Raw genomic sequence first — 14,610 nt, forward strand, 5'->3', positions numbered from 1 at the left:
ATCAGGAGCAATGTTTTAGTAGATTTGCATTTTACCCTAAACTCCACAAAATCTCTATTTTTAACTAGATGTTAAGTTTTTTAGCTAATATTGCAAACAGCTCATTTTTATACAAATAGTTTATTTAAATAAAGAAAAACAAAAAAGCAGGTAACTTCGTGAACTGGTCGGTGACAAAGGCTTGGCGGATCATAGATTAAATCTTTGAATAACTTTAGCAGGGCAACATTGGTCTATTCTCACAGCCACACATGGTTGATCGAAGTCCATCAACCAATTGAAGAGATAAGAATCGTCCATGTCCAAAATATCTTCTGTTGTTAACTTTTTGTATTCCTTCTCCTGTTTATTTAATACAGTAAGCACCTAAATCCTTTATTTCCTTCTGTTTATTTAAAACTTTAATACAGTAAGATGGCATATACAGTTAGCACCTGAATCCTATACTTCCTGACCGTGTTTTTAACAATTAAACAAGATTATTTAAAATGGCAGTGCTACCGTTATATATTTTTGTAAATATTGGTTGCTTACTACCAAATAAGACGAGAAAAGAGAATGAAAACATGTCCCATCTCTCCCCTACCCCACTATAACAAATTCCTATATAGGGGGCGACTGCTATTTTAAATTGTCCACAATGCCATAACTATAGAAAGCAGGTACTCCGCGATTTTTTGAAAGTTTTCATTGACAAAAAAATAAACACCCCAGAACTTACCATTTGCACGCCCGCATACACTTGCGTTTGGTTTGGTGGCTTGCGTTTATATTTCTCGAGTACCCTTACGGTCCCTGGGAGTGGTTTACCTTTGGCAGTGAAAACAAACACCTGGGAAAAGTGTTATAATAAAATGCAAATTATACAGAAAATGCACAGTTACCCATGTAAAATGTAATTCTTGTTTTCTAACAGGTCAAGAAAAAAAGAATAAAAAAGTCCAACCTTATACCACACCCGACTAAACGGCACAGTCAGTATTTTATTTAAAAAGTAGGCTCCGGTTCAAATGCATGTTACCTTCATACCAAGTTTGATACCATGAGAGCTTTTTATTGTAGGCCTTTGTGGAACATGTTCGGGTTCTTCGTCGTCGCTACTTCCACTATCACTCTCGCTATCGGTATCGCTATCATCGCTTCCACTGCTACTATCATCGCTTCCACTGCTTGTAGACTCGCTGTCATCGGTTGGAGTGAATTCTGTCATCCCAGACGAGTCCTACACACAAAATAAATAATATTTCCTTTAATTATTCTGATCCTCATAACAATATATATCATTTTTTATCTCTCTGAAAACCATAGCAACGATCAGAATATTTAAAGAACGGCGACGGGGAATCCACAGCAAAATAACAGTCGTTAAAACAAGCTTTGGAGAAACAGCGTGGAAGGTATAATTAAAAAGCGCGGTTGTTGAATTTCTTTATTATCTGCAAAATTTGCTATCAAAAAAATTATAAGTAGGTTCACTTCTACTAACCGAAGCACTTGTAGACAAATCCGAACTGTCGTCATTTTCATCATCATGGACAACACCAGCTTTTGGTACTTCTATGTTGAAGTTCTTATCTCTCTTTTTTGATGGTTTTTCAACGATTGATTTTTTGTTGAACGTTTCGACCAATTGTTTAACATTACCAACATTCTTTCCGGAAGATGATTTTGCGACCACGGGCGACTTTCCGCTCTCCTTCGCAGAATAAAAAAGGATTACAAAAGGGACATATACTAATGAAAGGTACAAATTTAATTGGATAGAGATGCATCAATGTGATCTAAGGGCATTACCAAAGTATCAAAAAACGACACAGAGAAAGACCGCAGAACTGCAAACCGAGATATGAACATTTTATGACATAGAGTAAGGGTGGGGTAAGACGGGTCACTTTTATCACATAAAATCCAAGTGTCATGATCGTGTTTTAAACAATTAACAACAGTCCTTAGTAGGCTAGTCTTGAAAACGCGTTTTTTTTAAATTCATTTTAATGTTTTTTGTTTGCTACCAAATTGGACGAGAAGAATAATAAACAGGTGTCTTATCTCCCTCCACCCTACTATATAATACGTTTAACCAGTGTTATAAAAGGCGATACTTTTAAGTTTCAACCAAATCGGTGTCAACATATGGTGGAAAGACATTAACGCATGTCGCAAATTGTAATCAATCTCAGAAATAAACGTGGTATAATAAATGTTGTTTTTGTCGCTATATCCTGTCTTTTTGTTTAAAATATTTCTAAATCTTCGCTACCGTAATCAAAAAGACAAATAAAAGTCATTAATATTGTTATCTGTACCGAAACACAAACGTTTACAATTCAATAACTACCAGGGCCAACCTTGTGTTCCTTGACCATTTGCGATAACCCGATGATGACGTAATTCTTGGGCAAATCCGCAAGACCTTTTTTTGCCAGTGGTGTTGGCTTTCTGCACACGGCACAGTTGATTGACTTGCCATTAGATTTTGCTGCTTTCATGGAACCTGTGTCGTACGTTTAGATAACTTTTTACGGGTTCAAGACTCGTTGCAACCGTGGGCGTATACGTGGCCTACGGCAATCACGCCAATTGCTCGAATCCAGTGGCCCCTTACGGATTGTTTAAGTCATGCAAGAAGATACAAAACACCAATTACTTATAAATTTACATATCCGATAACTTGTAAGCGAGGGGTATGAAACAGAACAATCGTAGTATAACGACTGTTGTTGCTCGTCATGCGAGGTTATAAATAAATTCCTAACGCTTTGCACACAACTTAAATTTTAATGTTTAGCTTATAATACCTTTCAAGCAACCATGGCAAAACGAATGCTGACATTTCAACACTCTTGGATCATTGTACAACGAGCAGCAAATCGGACAAGTCAGCAAATCGTCCTCCAACTTATTCTTAAGCGATTTTGCACCAGCCATCCTGTTCACATGTACCTTACACTAACTACTGTTCAACCACAGCAGCACAAACGTTACCAGCGTGCTGGAAATCATGCGAAAAATAATAATCACCCGGCCCAAGGCCGCTTAGACGCTGATTGCAAGCAATTTCGTTTGCGCAGTGGACTTTTGTGAGGGAGTAAAAGATCACGACTTAGAATACATGTTTAAATGAAATTGTTATGTTCACGGTCAGATTGCAGTAATCGACGTGTGACAGCGGTCGATGTAATTCTTATCTTTGTAATTCCACGTTTACAGAGATTGTATGGCAACGGAAACGGCCACAGTTTCCCAATCAGTCGCTCTTGGCGACTGCCATTGTTTGGGGACTATGCTTAATGCCTGCATTTTCGTAGTGTGTGATTAATGGTTGGCCGCTGTAGGCTGCTGTGAGCATTCTTCCCGCAGTTCTCGTTTGTATAAAACGCGAGTGCGACATAAATCTATCTCGCCTTTAGCCCCAAGTTACAAATAAAGGAGTTGTTGTGTTAATATGGTCCTAATTGATCCGTAAATAGACGAGGTATACAGCATCTAGTACGTGAGAAGAGGGGTGTACGACAGGACAAGACCCAACAAGGAAGTATGATAATTAGGTGTTAACGGTATCCCATCTTACCCCACAGTACTATACTTAAATGTATAGTTATTTTTCTTAGTGTTAATAACGAGATTTTTGTCATTTTTTTTAACTTGCTGGTACGCCAGGTTTTGTAAGTTATGCGTGTTTTGTGCCGCAAGCCACGAGCATTGGTTGTAGCATCAAAACTAAGCACAAAGAATGCCAACAGTTGGTATGTTCCCGTAACGCATAAGCAATAGTATAATACTTTTGGTCTTCCTAAACAAAAACATACAGAGCAGTAGTTTTAGCGGCCATGTTTATTACTGCATAAAGTGAGTCACTTTCTTTTCTGCATGTAATTTACTAAAACGTCATGGCTTCAAAACATGCATATATGTCTACCCAAGTGAAGATCAACTTACAGCGTTAAAACGGAAATTGCGATTCCCAGCGTTGAAACGGAAACTGCTTGCAAAGAGTCCGACTATAACGCGTGTTTACAGACTAGTGTTTAACAAGCTGCTATATGCTGCATGTACACCCACGTAACCTTCACAGTTTACATGTTCGCTTAGGACTTAGGTAGTGCAGATTATAAACGGTAATATTAAAGTTGTATATTGATATTTCTAGCAAAAATGAAAACGGATTATGATGTCATAGTTATTGGTGGGGGTGTGGAAGGGCTTTCAACAGCAAGGTATTTAGCAAAACAAAGCTGCAGAAGTTTGTTGTTGGAACAGGTAAGTAAACTTGTCTCGTTATTGAAGTGTGACTTTTCGCTGAAGCAAAACGACACAATGTAAGAAGCTAAATTTTCATATGTTGATAATATGCCTAGTAGCAAAATTTTGCGTATAATAGTGGGGGGTAAGATGGGATATCGTTAACACCTGAATTCAATTATTCCGGATCGAGATTTACAATTAACCACGCTTTTTAGATTCGCTGGGCTACGGTTTTATAACTCTGTAAATATTCTTTGTTTGGAAAGAGAAAAGAGAAAGAAAGCGTGTCCCGCTTTTCCCCACACTTAAATATCATTGCGGTCTCAGATGCGTACCATTATGTATCATATTCCATATTCTATACTTTATACCAAATATTTTCGTTTAGTTTTTGGTCCCAAACAACCGAGGGAGTTCTGGTGGTTTTTCGCGTACGATCAGACACAGTTATAACACGTTACAACATGCACTGATGATGCCAAGTAGTTTCAAAGAGTGGAGAGAGTTAGAGAAAGAATGCAATAAGAAACTGCTAATGTGAGTATACGTATAGTAGTGTGGGAAAGACGGGACACCTTAATTAAGCACACACTATCCAAATATTCGGGTCATGTTTTAACAATTAATAACGGTATTTGGGAGTCGTAAAAATATTGTAATTATTTAAATTTTTATTTTGTTTACTACCAAATGAGACGAGAAAACTGAAAGAAAAGTTGTCCCATCTCCCCCACCTTATTATAAATCGTAGTTATATTGGTTTACTAACTATATTACTGTTTTTAATTTAATGCAGAAACACAGGCGTCTTGTCCATGTGCAGCAATGATAATCAAAAAGAAATTCAAGCTAATTTGAAACAGATTGGAATCGACTATACGTTTTATAAAAGCGAAGAGATTGCAAAAGTATTTCCTGGGTTAAACGGTGGAGAATATAATGCTATCTATGAACGCGAGGCTTGCATCATGAAATCGGATGAATGTCTACGCTGTTTACGGGTAAGTTGTAAGTAGGTGTGATAACTCATAATCGTGTTGGCGTAGAACTAAATCTGGACAAGTATTTTAGGTTTACCGTTGCGTAAAACCTTAAACCTAGATTGTACAATATATAGGTATTGCTGTGTTTTCTGAACTACGTTATAGTAGGGTGGGGAAATATGGGACACCTTTTTGTTCTATTTTCTCGTCCCATTTGGTAGTAAACAAAAAATGCAAAGAATTATAAAACCGTATCCTTACGACTCCCATAGACCGTTGTTAATTGTTCAAAACACGATCAAAATATTTGGATATTATGAGCTAAAGGTGTTCCATCTTCTTCCACCCTACTATATATAGTTTTAAAAGTCCTGGTCCTTCAAGTCTAGTCCTTACATGACTTCTGTGTAATAGCTGCGTATATATAACTACATCATCTTTTGTTTCAATATTTACGCTTTTTAACTGGCCCTCTTCCCACCCACACCTTTCAATTTACTGTCGTTTTGCTGTTGATTTCTTTCTTTTCATTATTTTAATAACATGATCTTTGCGGACTTTTCTCGAGGCTAAACTTTTTGTAACTGTATTTCAAAAGGATTCTTACATTTCTTCTGGAGGGACTCTTCTTGAGCTACAAAGAGTCATAGCAATAAATCCAATCAACGAACACAGAGTTGAAGTTAGGACCCCGGAAAATGTGTTCGTTGCCGAGTCGGTTGTTTTAACATGCGGTGCATGGACGAACAAAATGTTGAAACCATTGGGTTTAAAACTGCCTTTAAAGGTAAGATTTAAACATATGCAACGGTGTGGCTAGCTAGGTAGCCTATTGCTGGAAACTTTGACAACTAATACAGGTTCATTGAAATAAGAATGTTTTCTTTACATACAGGTGCAGAAAACTGATGCATTTTACTGGAAAACAAAAGATGAGAAAATGTTTTCAGCGAGTAATGGTTTCCCGGTTTCTTGCGTTATGAAAAACGATGGCAATTTATGTTACAGTTTGTCAAGTTTTAAGTACCCCGGATTAGTTAAGGTAAAAGATTGGTTGTTTCGTACTAACATTCACCCACAAAGTTACATACGTGGTAACTCGTAAGCGGACACAACACGTATGAAACAGTTCCACGGTGCGTATAACGACTGTCGTTGCCCCGACACGCGAGGATAAATAAGTTTCATTTATTCATTACTCGGGATAAAGTAACGCGGGGGGAGATGGTACACTTTAAAGAGGATATGGTTTTATGATTCTGTAAACATTCTTTGTTTACTACTAAATGAACCACAACAAAGATATAGTTCATCTTACTCTAATTTACTATACACCCTACATACATTTATTATTAACTGAATAGTAGGATGGGGAAAGATGGCACACCTTTTCAATCTATTTTCTCTTCCAATTTTGTTATTATGTGTCAAAGGTGTCCACTCCCCCCACCCTACTATATATACTGTGTAGGTCGCTTTGCATAAAGGCATAGAAGTGGACGAGGATAACAGAGATGCTCCTTTGAGCCAGGAGCAACGACAAGCTTGGAAAAAAGACTTTAAAGAGCTAACAACGTTTGTAAAAGAACATTATCCTGGCTTGGAACCAGTCCCATCTATTCACGAAGCTTGTCTATATACAGTACGTCAAATAAAACGCATTAAGTAAAAGTCCAACTGTTTCAACTAAACATTTTTCCAACAGATGACACCAGACGAAGACTTCATTTTGGACAGTCATCCGTCTCACAGAAATATTATAATAGGAGCTGGATTTTCAGGTAGCTGATTTTCTTTAATGATTAATTATTTCTTACGCAATGATCGGATCTGGAACTGTTATTTCAGGACATGGATTTAAGATGGGGCCAGTTGTTGGAGAGATATTGGGATCTCTGGCTTTGAAAAGAAAACCTAAAGTCGACACACATTCATTTTTAATTTCAAGATTCAGTGCTTCTTCAATGGATAAAATACCACAGGGCAAATTGTAGGCTTGTACCCGCTCAAGAAATCAATCTAATTGCTAATATACTGAAGACGTTTCAGAAGCGAAGTATCACAAATTAAAGCTTGGCATACAAAAACTACCTACAACGTTATATCAAGTAAGCAGGCACGAGAATAGCTGTGTTATAACGACTGCAGTTTCCGGCCACAGGAAGATTAAGCAAGTAACATTGATGAATACACTGTGTGTATTTTTAGTTTCGCTATGCGAGAAAAAACAATTCAAAAAGGCGCAATTAGCTTTAGCTAATTCTCTGATGTTGTTACCGAAATACTTTGACAGCTTTATAATTTGATACTATTGCTTATGTATAGTAATATCATATACGCTAACATATTCCGCATTTAGCACCCAGCATTGAAAATAAGCGCAAGAATTAAAACAGCTGATTGCTTCCAGTTGGCATGATTTCACAGTGGCTTAAATTGTTATGACTCTTCTTTTATTGGTTTACTTTCATCGTTTTGTTCTTGGTTTTCTACTATACCTACATCTAAAACAGAAAAATCAAAACACTGTATTTAACCATATAACAATTCTAAATCAGGATTAAATTGAGGTCCAGCTTGTGTTGGAACTGAAGGATACCGGGTTCAAAACTTATACTAATACCATGGATGACTAAGCGTTCTTGGACAAGACACTTAAAAACAATACTCTCACTTAGTAGTCACAAATGGGTTGTAGGATTCTGGGTTCTGGATAGGCCAACTGAGGCCTAAATCTCAGGTCCCATGTTCTTAATACTACATACAATGTTTTAAATGCAGGGGAGGCAGGTATAAAGTTATTAGTTAGACACTCGTTTCTGTTCAAATTCTTACTGAAAAGAGTCTGGTGTTGGGGTGTAATGAGCCGAATCTGGCTTAAAAGACTCACCTACTGTAGGTGACCTACATATAAAAAATGTTACTTCTTAATGTAGTGTAGAAAATTCGAGGGTAGACCTGCCCACCCTGCCACCCCATGCTTGGCGCCCATGTTACCCACCATTCAATGGCAGCTCATGTTCCAGCTTTGGCTCCTTCAGTAACTTTGGTCCTGAAAGCCCAATTGCTGCAGCTCCGAGAGGTGAAGTGATGAGAATAGAGAGAACAGCAATCGTGAGGACTTGTTTTGCAATGTTGAGGACTTCTTCAGATGCTCCGGACTCTTTTGCAATGTCAGAAGCGACGGGACCCAAAGCTGCCTGGATGACAATATATAGTAGGCTTGGGGAAAATCATTCTATTTTTCGTCTCTTTGGAAGGAATCAAACCACTTGGTTGGACTTGATTTTTGGCTGTTACGTTTTTGTAGCACCAGATCCTTACTGTATTTCATTGCACAAGAATTGTTAACTGTATGAGCACCAGATCAAGGTCAGATTCAGGGAATTTGTTACAAGTGACTATGTGAGTGTCTATTAGTCCATAGCGCATATATTAAACACCAAAGAGCATAAGAGGGGGGCATGCATTGTACCCACTAAGTTAGCCAGTAACTATCAATACTTTAACGCAACTTACTTGTACTGTAGCTTTAGGAATCCAAGCAAAACACACAAACAATTTCTCTTTAAAAGACAATCCAGCAAAAGTAACAGCTCCAAATGTTGTTAGTGTGCGAAACAATAAACCTATCATTAAAACTGCGATTCCAAGGGCTATAAATAAATAACGAGTGTTACTGTTCATCATCACATGACGGTTGTTACAACATGGGTGTTCTGTTTCATACATCTTCTGCCCGTTTGTGAGTTACCACATATGAAACTTATTTGTTGTTATTTGTTTAATGTATGGCTGATCATTTGAACAACCCATTAGTGATCACTGGGTTTGAGCAATTGCAGTTAGACAAATATGCCACAATGGTAGCAGAATCGAGCCTCGAACCCATAAACTCTGGGCTAGAAGCAGGCGCGGCAACTACTTTGGAGAGCCGGCAAATTATAATTCACTTATTCTTACCCACGCTACCACCATCCATTTCCGTAATAGAAATTTCCGCTCCAATCAAACCAAACATTACAGGTTCAAATATTGACCACAAAGAACCAACAAACTTTGAAACGGGTTCCTAAACATGAAATATGGATTATTTATCTTGCTTGGGACCATTGGGTGAACTGGAATGTGAAATTAAGATTAAGTTACCCCAACCTAGTGGTCACTAATAAGTTGTCCAAATTATCAGCTTTACATAAAAAAGAAAAATATTTTACCTACAAAGTAACATACACGCTAACTTGTAAGCTGGTACAAGGTGTAGTTATAACAACTGTCATGTTCTGGCCCACGAGGATAGTAAGTTGCATTCATTTAGTATAGTCCGAAATAGTCACTAACATATAAAGGGACACAGACACAGTTAGTAGTTACATATTTGTTACAACATGCCGTGATAAAGAACATATATCTGGCGCTGTAACTCAACGGTTGGTACTTGCACCATAAACAAAGAATACCAGGCCAAATGTTTATATAAATAACACCATGTGTTCTTGGACAAGACACTCATTTATTACAACACAGTATGAGTAAAACATACAACACTCCATACCTTGCTTTCTTTCCATCTAAAAGCTGCCACAAAGGGAGCAACAATGGCCGCCAGTGCCCCAGCACCGGGAAAGTTTGCAGCCCGACTTCCAAACACAGCAAGTATTCCTAAACCAACAACAAGTAACGACCTAGTTCGGATCAAATTTTTCTGTAGAGTAAATGATGAATGAGATTGGGTGAATGAACAAAATTTATTTATCCTCTTGTCGCAGGGCAACAACAGTGGTTATAACACGGGTGTTCTGTTTCATACACCTCGCGCCCGCTTACGAGTTACCAGGTATGTAACTTTGTGGGTGATTATTTTTGAATATTTATTATTTGTGATGTATAGCTGACAATTTAGACAACCCATAAGGGATCACAGAGGAGCGTCTAGTCTCAAACCCATAACCTTTGGGCTAAAGCCGTAGAGGCCACCTAGTTAAACACTGTGCTAATTTTGGTGAAATTGAAAGTAAAATAGAGCCAACTACATAAGCTTACAAAGTGCAACATCTACATAATTTACATTACCTGCTTACTACTAGGGAAATACCACATAATAATTCCAAGGATGATCCCAACAGTTATTCCACCCAACATTTCTAATGGCCCTCTGAATATCATGAGTGCAATTTCACCTGTGTGTATATGACTAGTTATATATACGCACACCAATACTTTACAAAACCTAAAAATCCATATCTTAGCCATAACACCCTGTTTTTCTTTGCCATACAGGTTTTGCCATACTACTAAGTTATGTGTTTTATATTACCCTAAAAGTCTATTAATCAGGAGTCCACAAATGGCCAGAATAGTAGCAGCATCGAGCATTGAACTCAGTATCCTATGCCTTTAGTTACAAAATATTTGCTTATCCCCCAAGCCACCATACCATTTAATTGATAAAATTATGTTGATCTTTCTCGAGCACTAATTTATACCTGCAGATTTTCCATCAGGTTGAGCTAGTGTGGTAATTGTTGTGGAAGAATTAAGTAATGCAGGGGTTGTAGTGTTGAGAGGGCTTGTTGTTGGGTCTGCCATTGATACACTACTAACTGTAAAATAAAACCTGACTTTAAATGAATGAATGAAACTTGTGATATGATGACAGTTGTTAAACAGGGGTGTCTTGTGCCAGCTTAGGAGTTACCATGTAATCATGTATATTACTTTAATTGCAAGTGATTATTTTAAGGGGGAATTTTTTGTTTATGTATGGCTAAAAAATGAATGTAATGTTGTTTTAAATAATGATAATGAGTTAAAGTAGAAAAAAATTGCATAAACCTAAAGAGTAAAAACTGCAATAGGCATTTCCAATATACAACAATAGGGCTATACTTAAATGTGTTCCTTATTGGTGATTAAAAATAATATACATAATGAAAGCAGCTGGAAAAAGTGTTAAATACTAAAGTAACTTTAGTATTTCTGACGAAAAGTTCATAAAAACATCATTCTGCAATTCAGTATTGTAAAAATTTAGCCAAAGCTAGTTACTGTGTATTAAGTGCAATGTCAAGATTGGGTTAATAATTAAACTAATTGCTAAATAAACAGAAGGCAAACCTGATGAAAAAGTAATTCCAAGTACAACACTAAAGCCACTGATAGCAAGAACGTCATCAAAACTAGAAGCAGCAATCACAAGTGTAGGAATACCTGGATAAAAATTTGATGTTTTATTTTTTATTTTTTCATTTCTAATGTTTTTTTTTTTTAAGATTTGTTTAATGCTTTACCTTTTTTAACCCCCAGTCCTTTCTGTTGCAACGTTAACAATGAAGGCACAATTACTGCGGGAGTTACAGCTCCCAAAACAAACCTGTAAAATAAAAATCATTAAAGTATTTACTTTAAGAAGCACACAAAGAAAAATCAAAATTCCTGTATTGATAGAAATGCTCAAATGTGATAAAGATACCACTAAAGTTGTAAAAAACGCTAAAAGAACATAACAGCTTTTAAAAAAGGTGTAAAAAACGCTAAAGTAAAAAAAATTCAGCTGTGCGACACTGCATTGGATTTCCTATTAGAAAAAATATATATATATACAGTATATATAATTAAATTTCCACGTACTTTGCAAATGGGTAAAATATAGATTAGTTATAAGTTTGTTAAATTTTCTACAGCAATGAGACATAGAGTGAAAATAAATGGGTCAAGAAAACCCAATAAATGAATGTCCCATCTTACCCCAACCTACTACAGCAAATAATCCAGGTTTCATATGACTTGACTTACCCAAGCAAGAAACCCCATTCCCATGAAAAACCGAGCAATAAATAACAAGCAACAGCACATGCCACCGATTCCACTAAGCACGGCAGAGCAGTTAGACGCAAACACACACCTTTCATCTTTTTCAAGGCCTGAATAAAAACATAAACAACTTTTAATAAAGGTTATATATAAATAAGTTCATAATTGGTGTTGTAATACAGATGAAATAAAGTTTTTGCAAAATATTGGTCCGTATTGACGAAAATTAAAACTAAATTTACCTATATAAGCAAAACAACAGTCGTAAAACATGCTTTAAACAAGAAAAAAAAAAAGCATGCCGGTTTCATTTTTTTCAATAAAATGTGCGATTTATGTCTAAAACATAAAAAAGCATTATAACCAGCGGTGTTTGCCTAACTGTATTTGCAAACTATAAAGTGCATTAAAGCTTACTACAACACATCTAGTAAGTTAGTTAGCTAACAGAAGCATCCAGTTCTAGCCCAGCTTTCACAAGTATAACGGTCAATGCAAGAGATCTTAGAGTAGAAGACCAAGATGGTTGTATAGCAGTGATGACCATATCCATGCCTGGGATGTTCCTTAAAGCAAATCCAGCTAACAGCATGCCTGAAATTATTTAATCTGTAAACACTGATATGTAGTTATCATACGGTATTACAAATGACATCTTTTGAGTTTGATGTTATTATTATTGATCTTTAAATAGGCATGGTAGGGCAATGACAGTCATTGTAACACAGGTGTTCTGTTTCATACACCTTGTGTCCACCTACGAGTAACTGCATATGTAACTTTGTGGATGATTAGATTACTGGCTAACAATGTATGGCCACTGGAGTTTAGCAAATGATGCTACGCATCTTGCCCAAGGATACACATTAACGGTGGCAAAAACTCTAAAACTTATAAACTATGCCATGGGTTAGTAACAGACAGACCTTGGCCATGGCACTGGATTTTATAAATTAATTATAATTAGCTTTAGAATTAGTTACCTAGCAATGGAGGCAGTGGTGGTAGTTTAGGAATAGGAATCGCATGAACCAACACCCCAGCAAGGACGCAGCATAATGTGAGAATGATAATACCAAAGATATTGCTACCAGGTAAACATTCATCTCCCAATATTGACCACGGCACAGCCCATGATAGAACAAGTAACAAAACTAAACAAAACATAAACAGATTAAAAGCTGGAATAAGTTCTGTAAATCTGACCATGATCTAGTGCTCATTAAGGTGAACGATTATATTTGAATGAAAGACTGACGATGTTGTTTAGGTGAAATACTGAAATATTATACAATTGGTTGGATTTGATTTTGTCTTACGTTATCCGAGCACCATTTTTTTGAATGCAGTTACATGAGGTCTTATAAACTTAGCATTCATGATTTATTTCAAATTATTTGAATTGAACTTAACTTATTTATATATCCTTGAAGTGATAATAGTCATTATGGCACAGGTAATCTATTTTATAAACCTTGTACTAGCTTACAAGTTACCACATATGTGACTGGGATTTAGTGTAGTTAAACCTTATGGGATTTAGTGTAGTAAAACCCTTGCAACTCCATTAAAAAATATAGCAAGCAAATAAAACAACAGAACACACCTACCATAAGTTAAAATAGAGTTCCACCACTCATAAGATGTGCAACGTTTGGAAAAACTAACTTGTGAATCTTGTTTTCCATCTTCTAATTCATTTGTGTCGTCCATTGCTGCAAAGTACTAGTGTTTTTTCTAATTTTAAACTAAAGGGGTGAATTCCAAATCACTCCGTTCTTTCGTTGGTTTAAAACCTAAATCAAGCACAAGATATATGCATACTCTGGTAGCCGATCTGTAACGAGATTAAATTTAATATCAAAGTTTAAGTTCAAAAAGCAAAGAAAGCAGCCAAATTATGTTGCTACCAGCTCATTATCCTTAAATAAACACTTATAGGCGATTGCTACGGAGTCTGTACCACTTTACCGGATATATTAATATATTAATCAGAGACGAAACTCCACAACGCGTATTAAAGTACCCGCCCTCGCCTTAACCAATCACATCTGTCTTGCAATTGGCAAGCAGAGTAGAAGCAAGGTCGCCAGACCAGTAACGTTAACGTACCCATGCGAAATGCGAATGGTCAATGGTTTGCCAAAATGCATGATCATATCATCATCACAAAAATCAACCCGTAAAGTTTTGTTTTACCGAACCTATGCAGCCATAAACCACATGTCATCTTGAACCTGTTGTACTAAACCCAACTAAACTATGCCCAACCGCTTGGTTTGTTACTCTTCGTTTTAATTAATCCGCTGTGTGCAAATCATAAACTGACACTTTGGTCCTTCGGTTCCTATTACAACGAGCACAAGTAGCGAGAATGGTTAATCTAAAACCCCTGGCGGCGTGGTTGGACCGCTATGTACTTAACACTATAGTGCGGTAAAGCGTTAAACCCGATGTACTTGGTGTTTTGCAGCGTCTGCCAACCCGATCTGTACAACTATAGGGCTCTGGACAAAAGTAAATAAATATACAACCATGCTGGTATCTATGTTCTTTGCTTTAGACAGCT

At 36.8% G+C, this 14,610-nt stretch overlaps 3 protein-coding genes across 4 annotated transcripts; 1 reads left to right on the forward strand and 2 right to left on the reverse strand.

Moving 5' to 3' along the window:
• Positions 1–101: 101 nt before the first annotated feature.
• LOC100182404 (putative E3 ubiquitin-protein ligase RING1a) lies at positions 102–2,982 on the reverse strand. The gene is made up of 6 exons (XM_002128282.4): positions 2,799–2,982; positions 2,349–2,494; positions 1,487–1,696; positions 1,022–1,222; positions 722–832; positions 102–342 (listed from the first exon to the last, which is right to left on the reverse strand). The coding sequence occupies exons 1-6, from the start codon at positions 2,926–2,928 to the stop codon at positions 190–192; spliced, it is 951 nt and encodes a 316-aa protein (XP_002128318.1). The 5' UTR covers positions 2,929–2,982; the 3' UTR covers positions 102–189.
• A 392-nt stretch (positions 2,983–3,374) lies between these two features.
• On the forward strand, positions 3,375–7,634 carry LOC100177718 (peroxisomal sarcosine oxidase). 2 transcript variants are annotated; one of them, XM_009862413.3, is made up of 9 exons: positions 3,375–3,535; positions 4,151–4,260; positions 4,634–4,782; positions 5,042–5,246; positions 5,827–6,015; positions 6,124–6,270; positions 6,700–6,870; positions 6,934–7,009; positions 7,077–7,634. In XM_009862413.3, exons 2-9 carry the CDS (start codon positions 4,156–4,158, stop codon positions 7,220–7,222), a joined length of 1,188 nt encoding a protein of 395 aa, XP_009860715.1. In that variant the 5' UTR covers positions 3,375–3,535; positions 4,151–4,155; the 3' UTR covers positions 7,223–7,634. The 2 variants fall into 2 exon arrangements, with proteins under 2 accessions (XP_009860715.1, XP_026693472.1); XM_026837671.1 differs by lacking the exon at positions 3,375–3,535 and having other exon boundaries at positions 4,038–4,260.
• LOC100180066 (sodium/hydrogen exchanger 9B2-like) lies at positions 7,404–13,880 on the reverse strand. The gene is made up of 13 exons (XM_002128477.5): positions 13,652–13,880; positions 13,025–13,195; positions 12,490–12,635; positions 12,024–12,151; positions 11,519–11,601; positions 11,346–11,438; positions 10,715–10,831; positions 10,302–10,408; positions 9,784–9,933; positions 9,192–9,300; positions 8,748–8,884; positions 8,230–8,428; positions 7,404–7,732 (listed from the first exon to the last, which is right to left on the reverse strand). Exons 1-13 carry the CDS (start codon positions 13,752–13,754, stop codon positions 7,668–7,670), a joined length of 1,608 nt encoding a protein of 535 aa, XP_002128513.1. The 5' UTR covers positions 13,755–13,880; the 3' UTR covers positions 7,404–7,667.
• Between the last annotated feature and the right edge of the window lie 730 nt (positions 13,881–14,610).

This window comes from Ciona intestinalis, chromosome 14, assembly GCF_000224145.3.
Source record: "Ciona intestinalis chromosome 14, KH, whole genome shotgun sequence".
NCBI lineage: Eukaryota > Metazoa > Chordata > Ascidiacea > Phlebobranchia > Cionidae > Ciona > Ciona intestinalis.

Excerpts from the sequence above, each read along its gene's own strand:
- LOC100182404 (XM_002128282.4), bottom strand. The coding sequence starts at position 2,928 with ATGGCTGGTGCAAAATCGCTTAAGAATAAGTTGGAGGACGATTTGCTG. Across the intron at positions 1,697-2,348 it reads AAATGGTCAAGGAACACAAG|GAGAGCGGAAAGTCGCCCGT; the intron begins GTTGGCCCTGGT and ends TATTCTGCGAAG. Across the intron at positions 343-721 it reads TGTATGCGGGCGTGCAAATG|GAGAAGGAATACAAAAAGTT; the intron begins GTAAGTTCTGGG and ends TTAAATAAACAG.
- LOC100177718 (XM_009862413.3), top strand. The coding sequence starts at position 4,156 with ATGAAAACGGATTATGATGTCATAGTTATTGGTGGGGGTGTGGAAGGG. Across the intron at positions 6,016-6,123 it reads GTTTAAAACTGCCTTTAAAG|GTGCAGAAAACTGATGCATT; the intron begins GTAAGATTTAAA and ends CTTTACATACAG. Across the intron at positions 6,871-6,933 it reads ACGAAGCTTGTCTATATACA|ATGACACCAGACGAAGACTT; the intron begins GTACGTCAAATA and ends TTTTTCCAACAG.
- LOC100180066 (XM_002128477.5), bottom strand. The coding sequence starts at position 13,754 with ATGGACGACACAAATGAATTAGAAGATGGAAAACAAGATTCACAAGTT. Across the intron at positions 13,196-13,651 it reads GAACTCTATTTTAACTTATG|TTTTGTTACTTGTTCTATCA; the intron begins GTAGGTGTGTTC and ends TGTTTTGTTTAG. Across the intron at positions 8,885-9,191 it reads AATGGATGGTGGTAGCGTGG|CCCTTGGAATCGCAGTTTTA; the intron begins GTAAGAATAAGT and ends ATTTATTTATAG.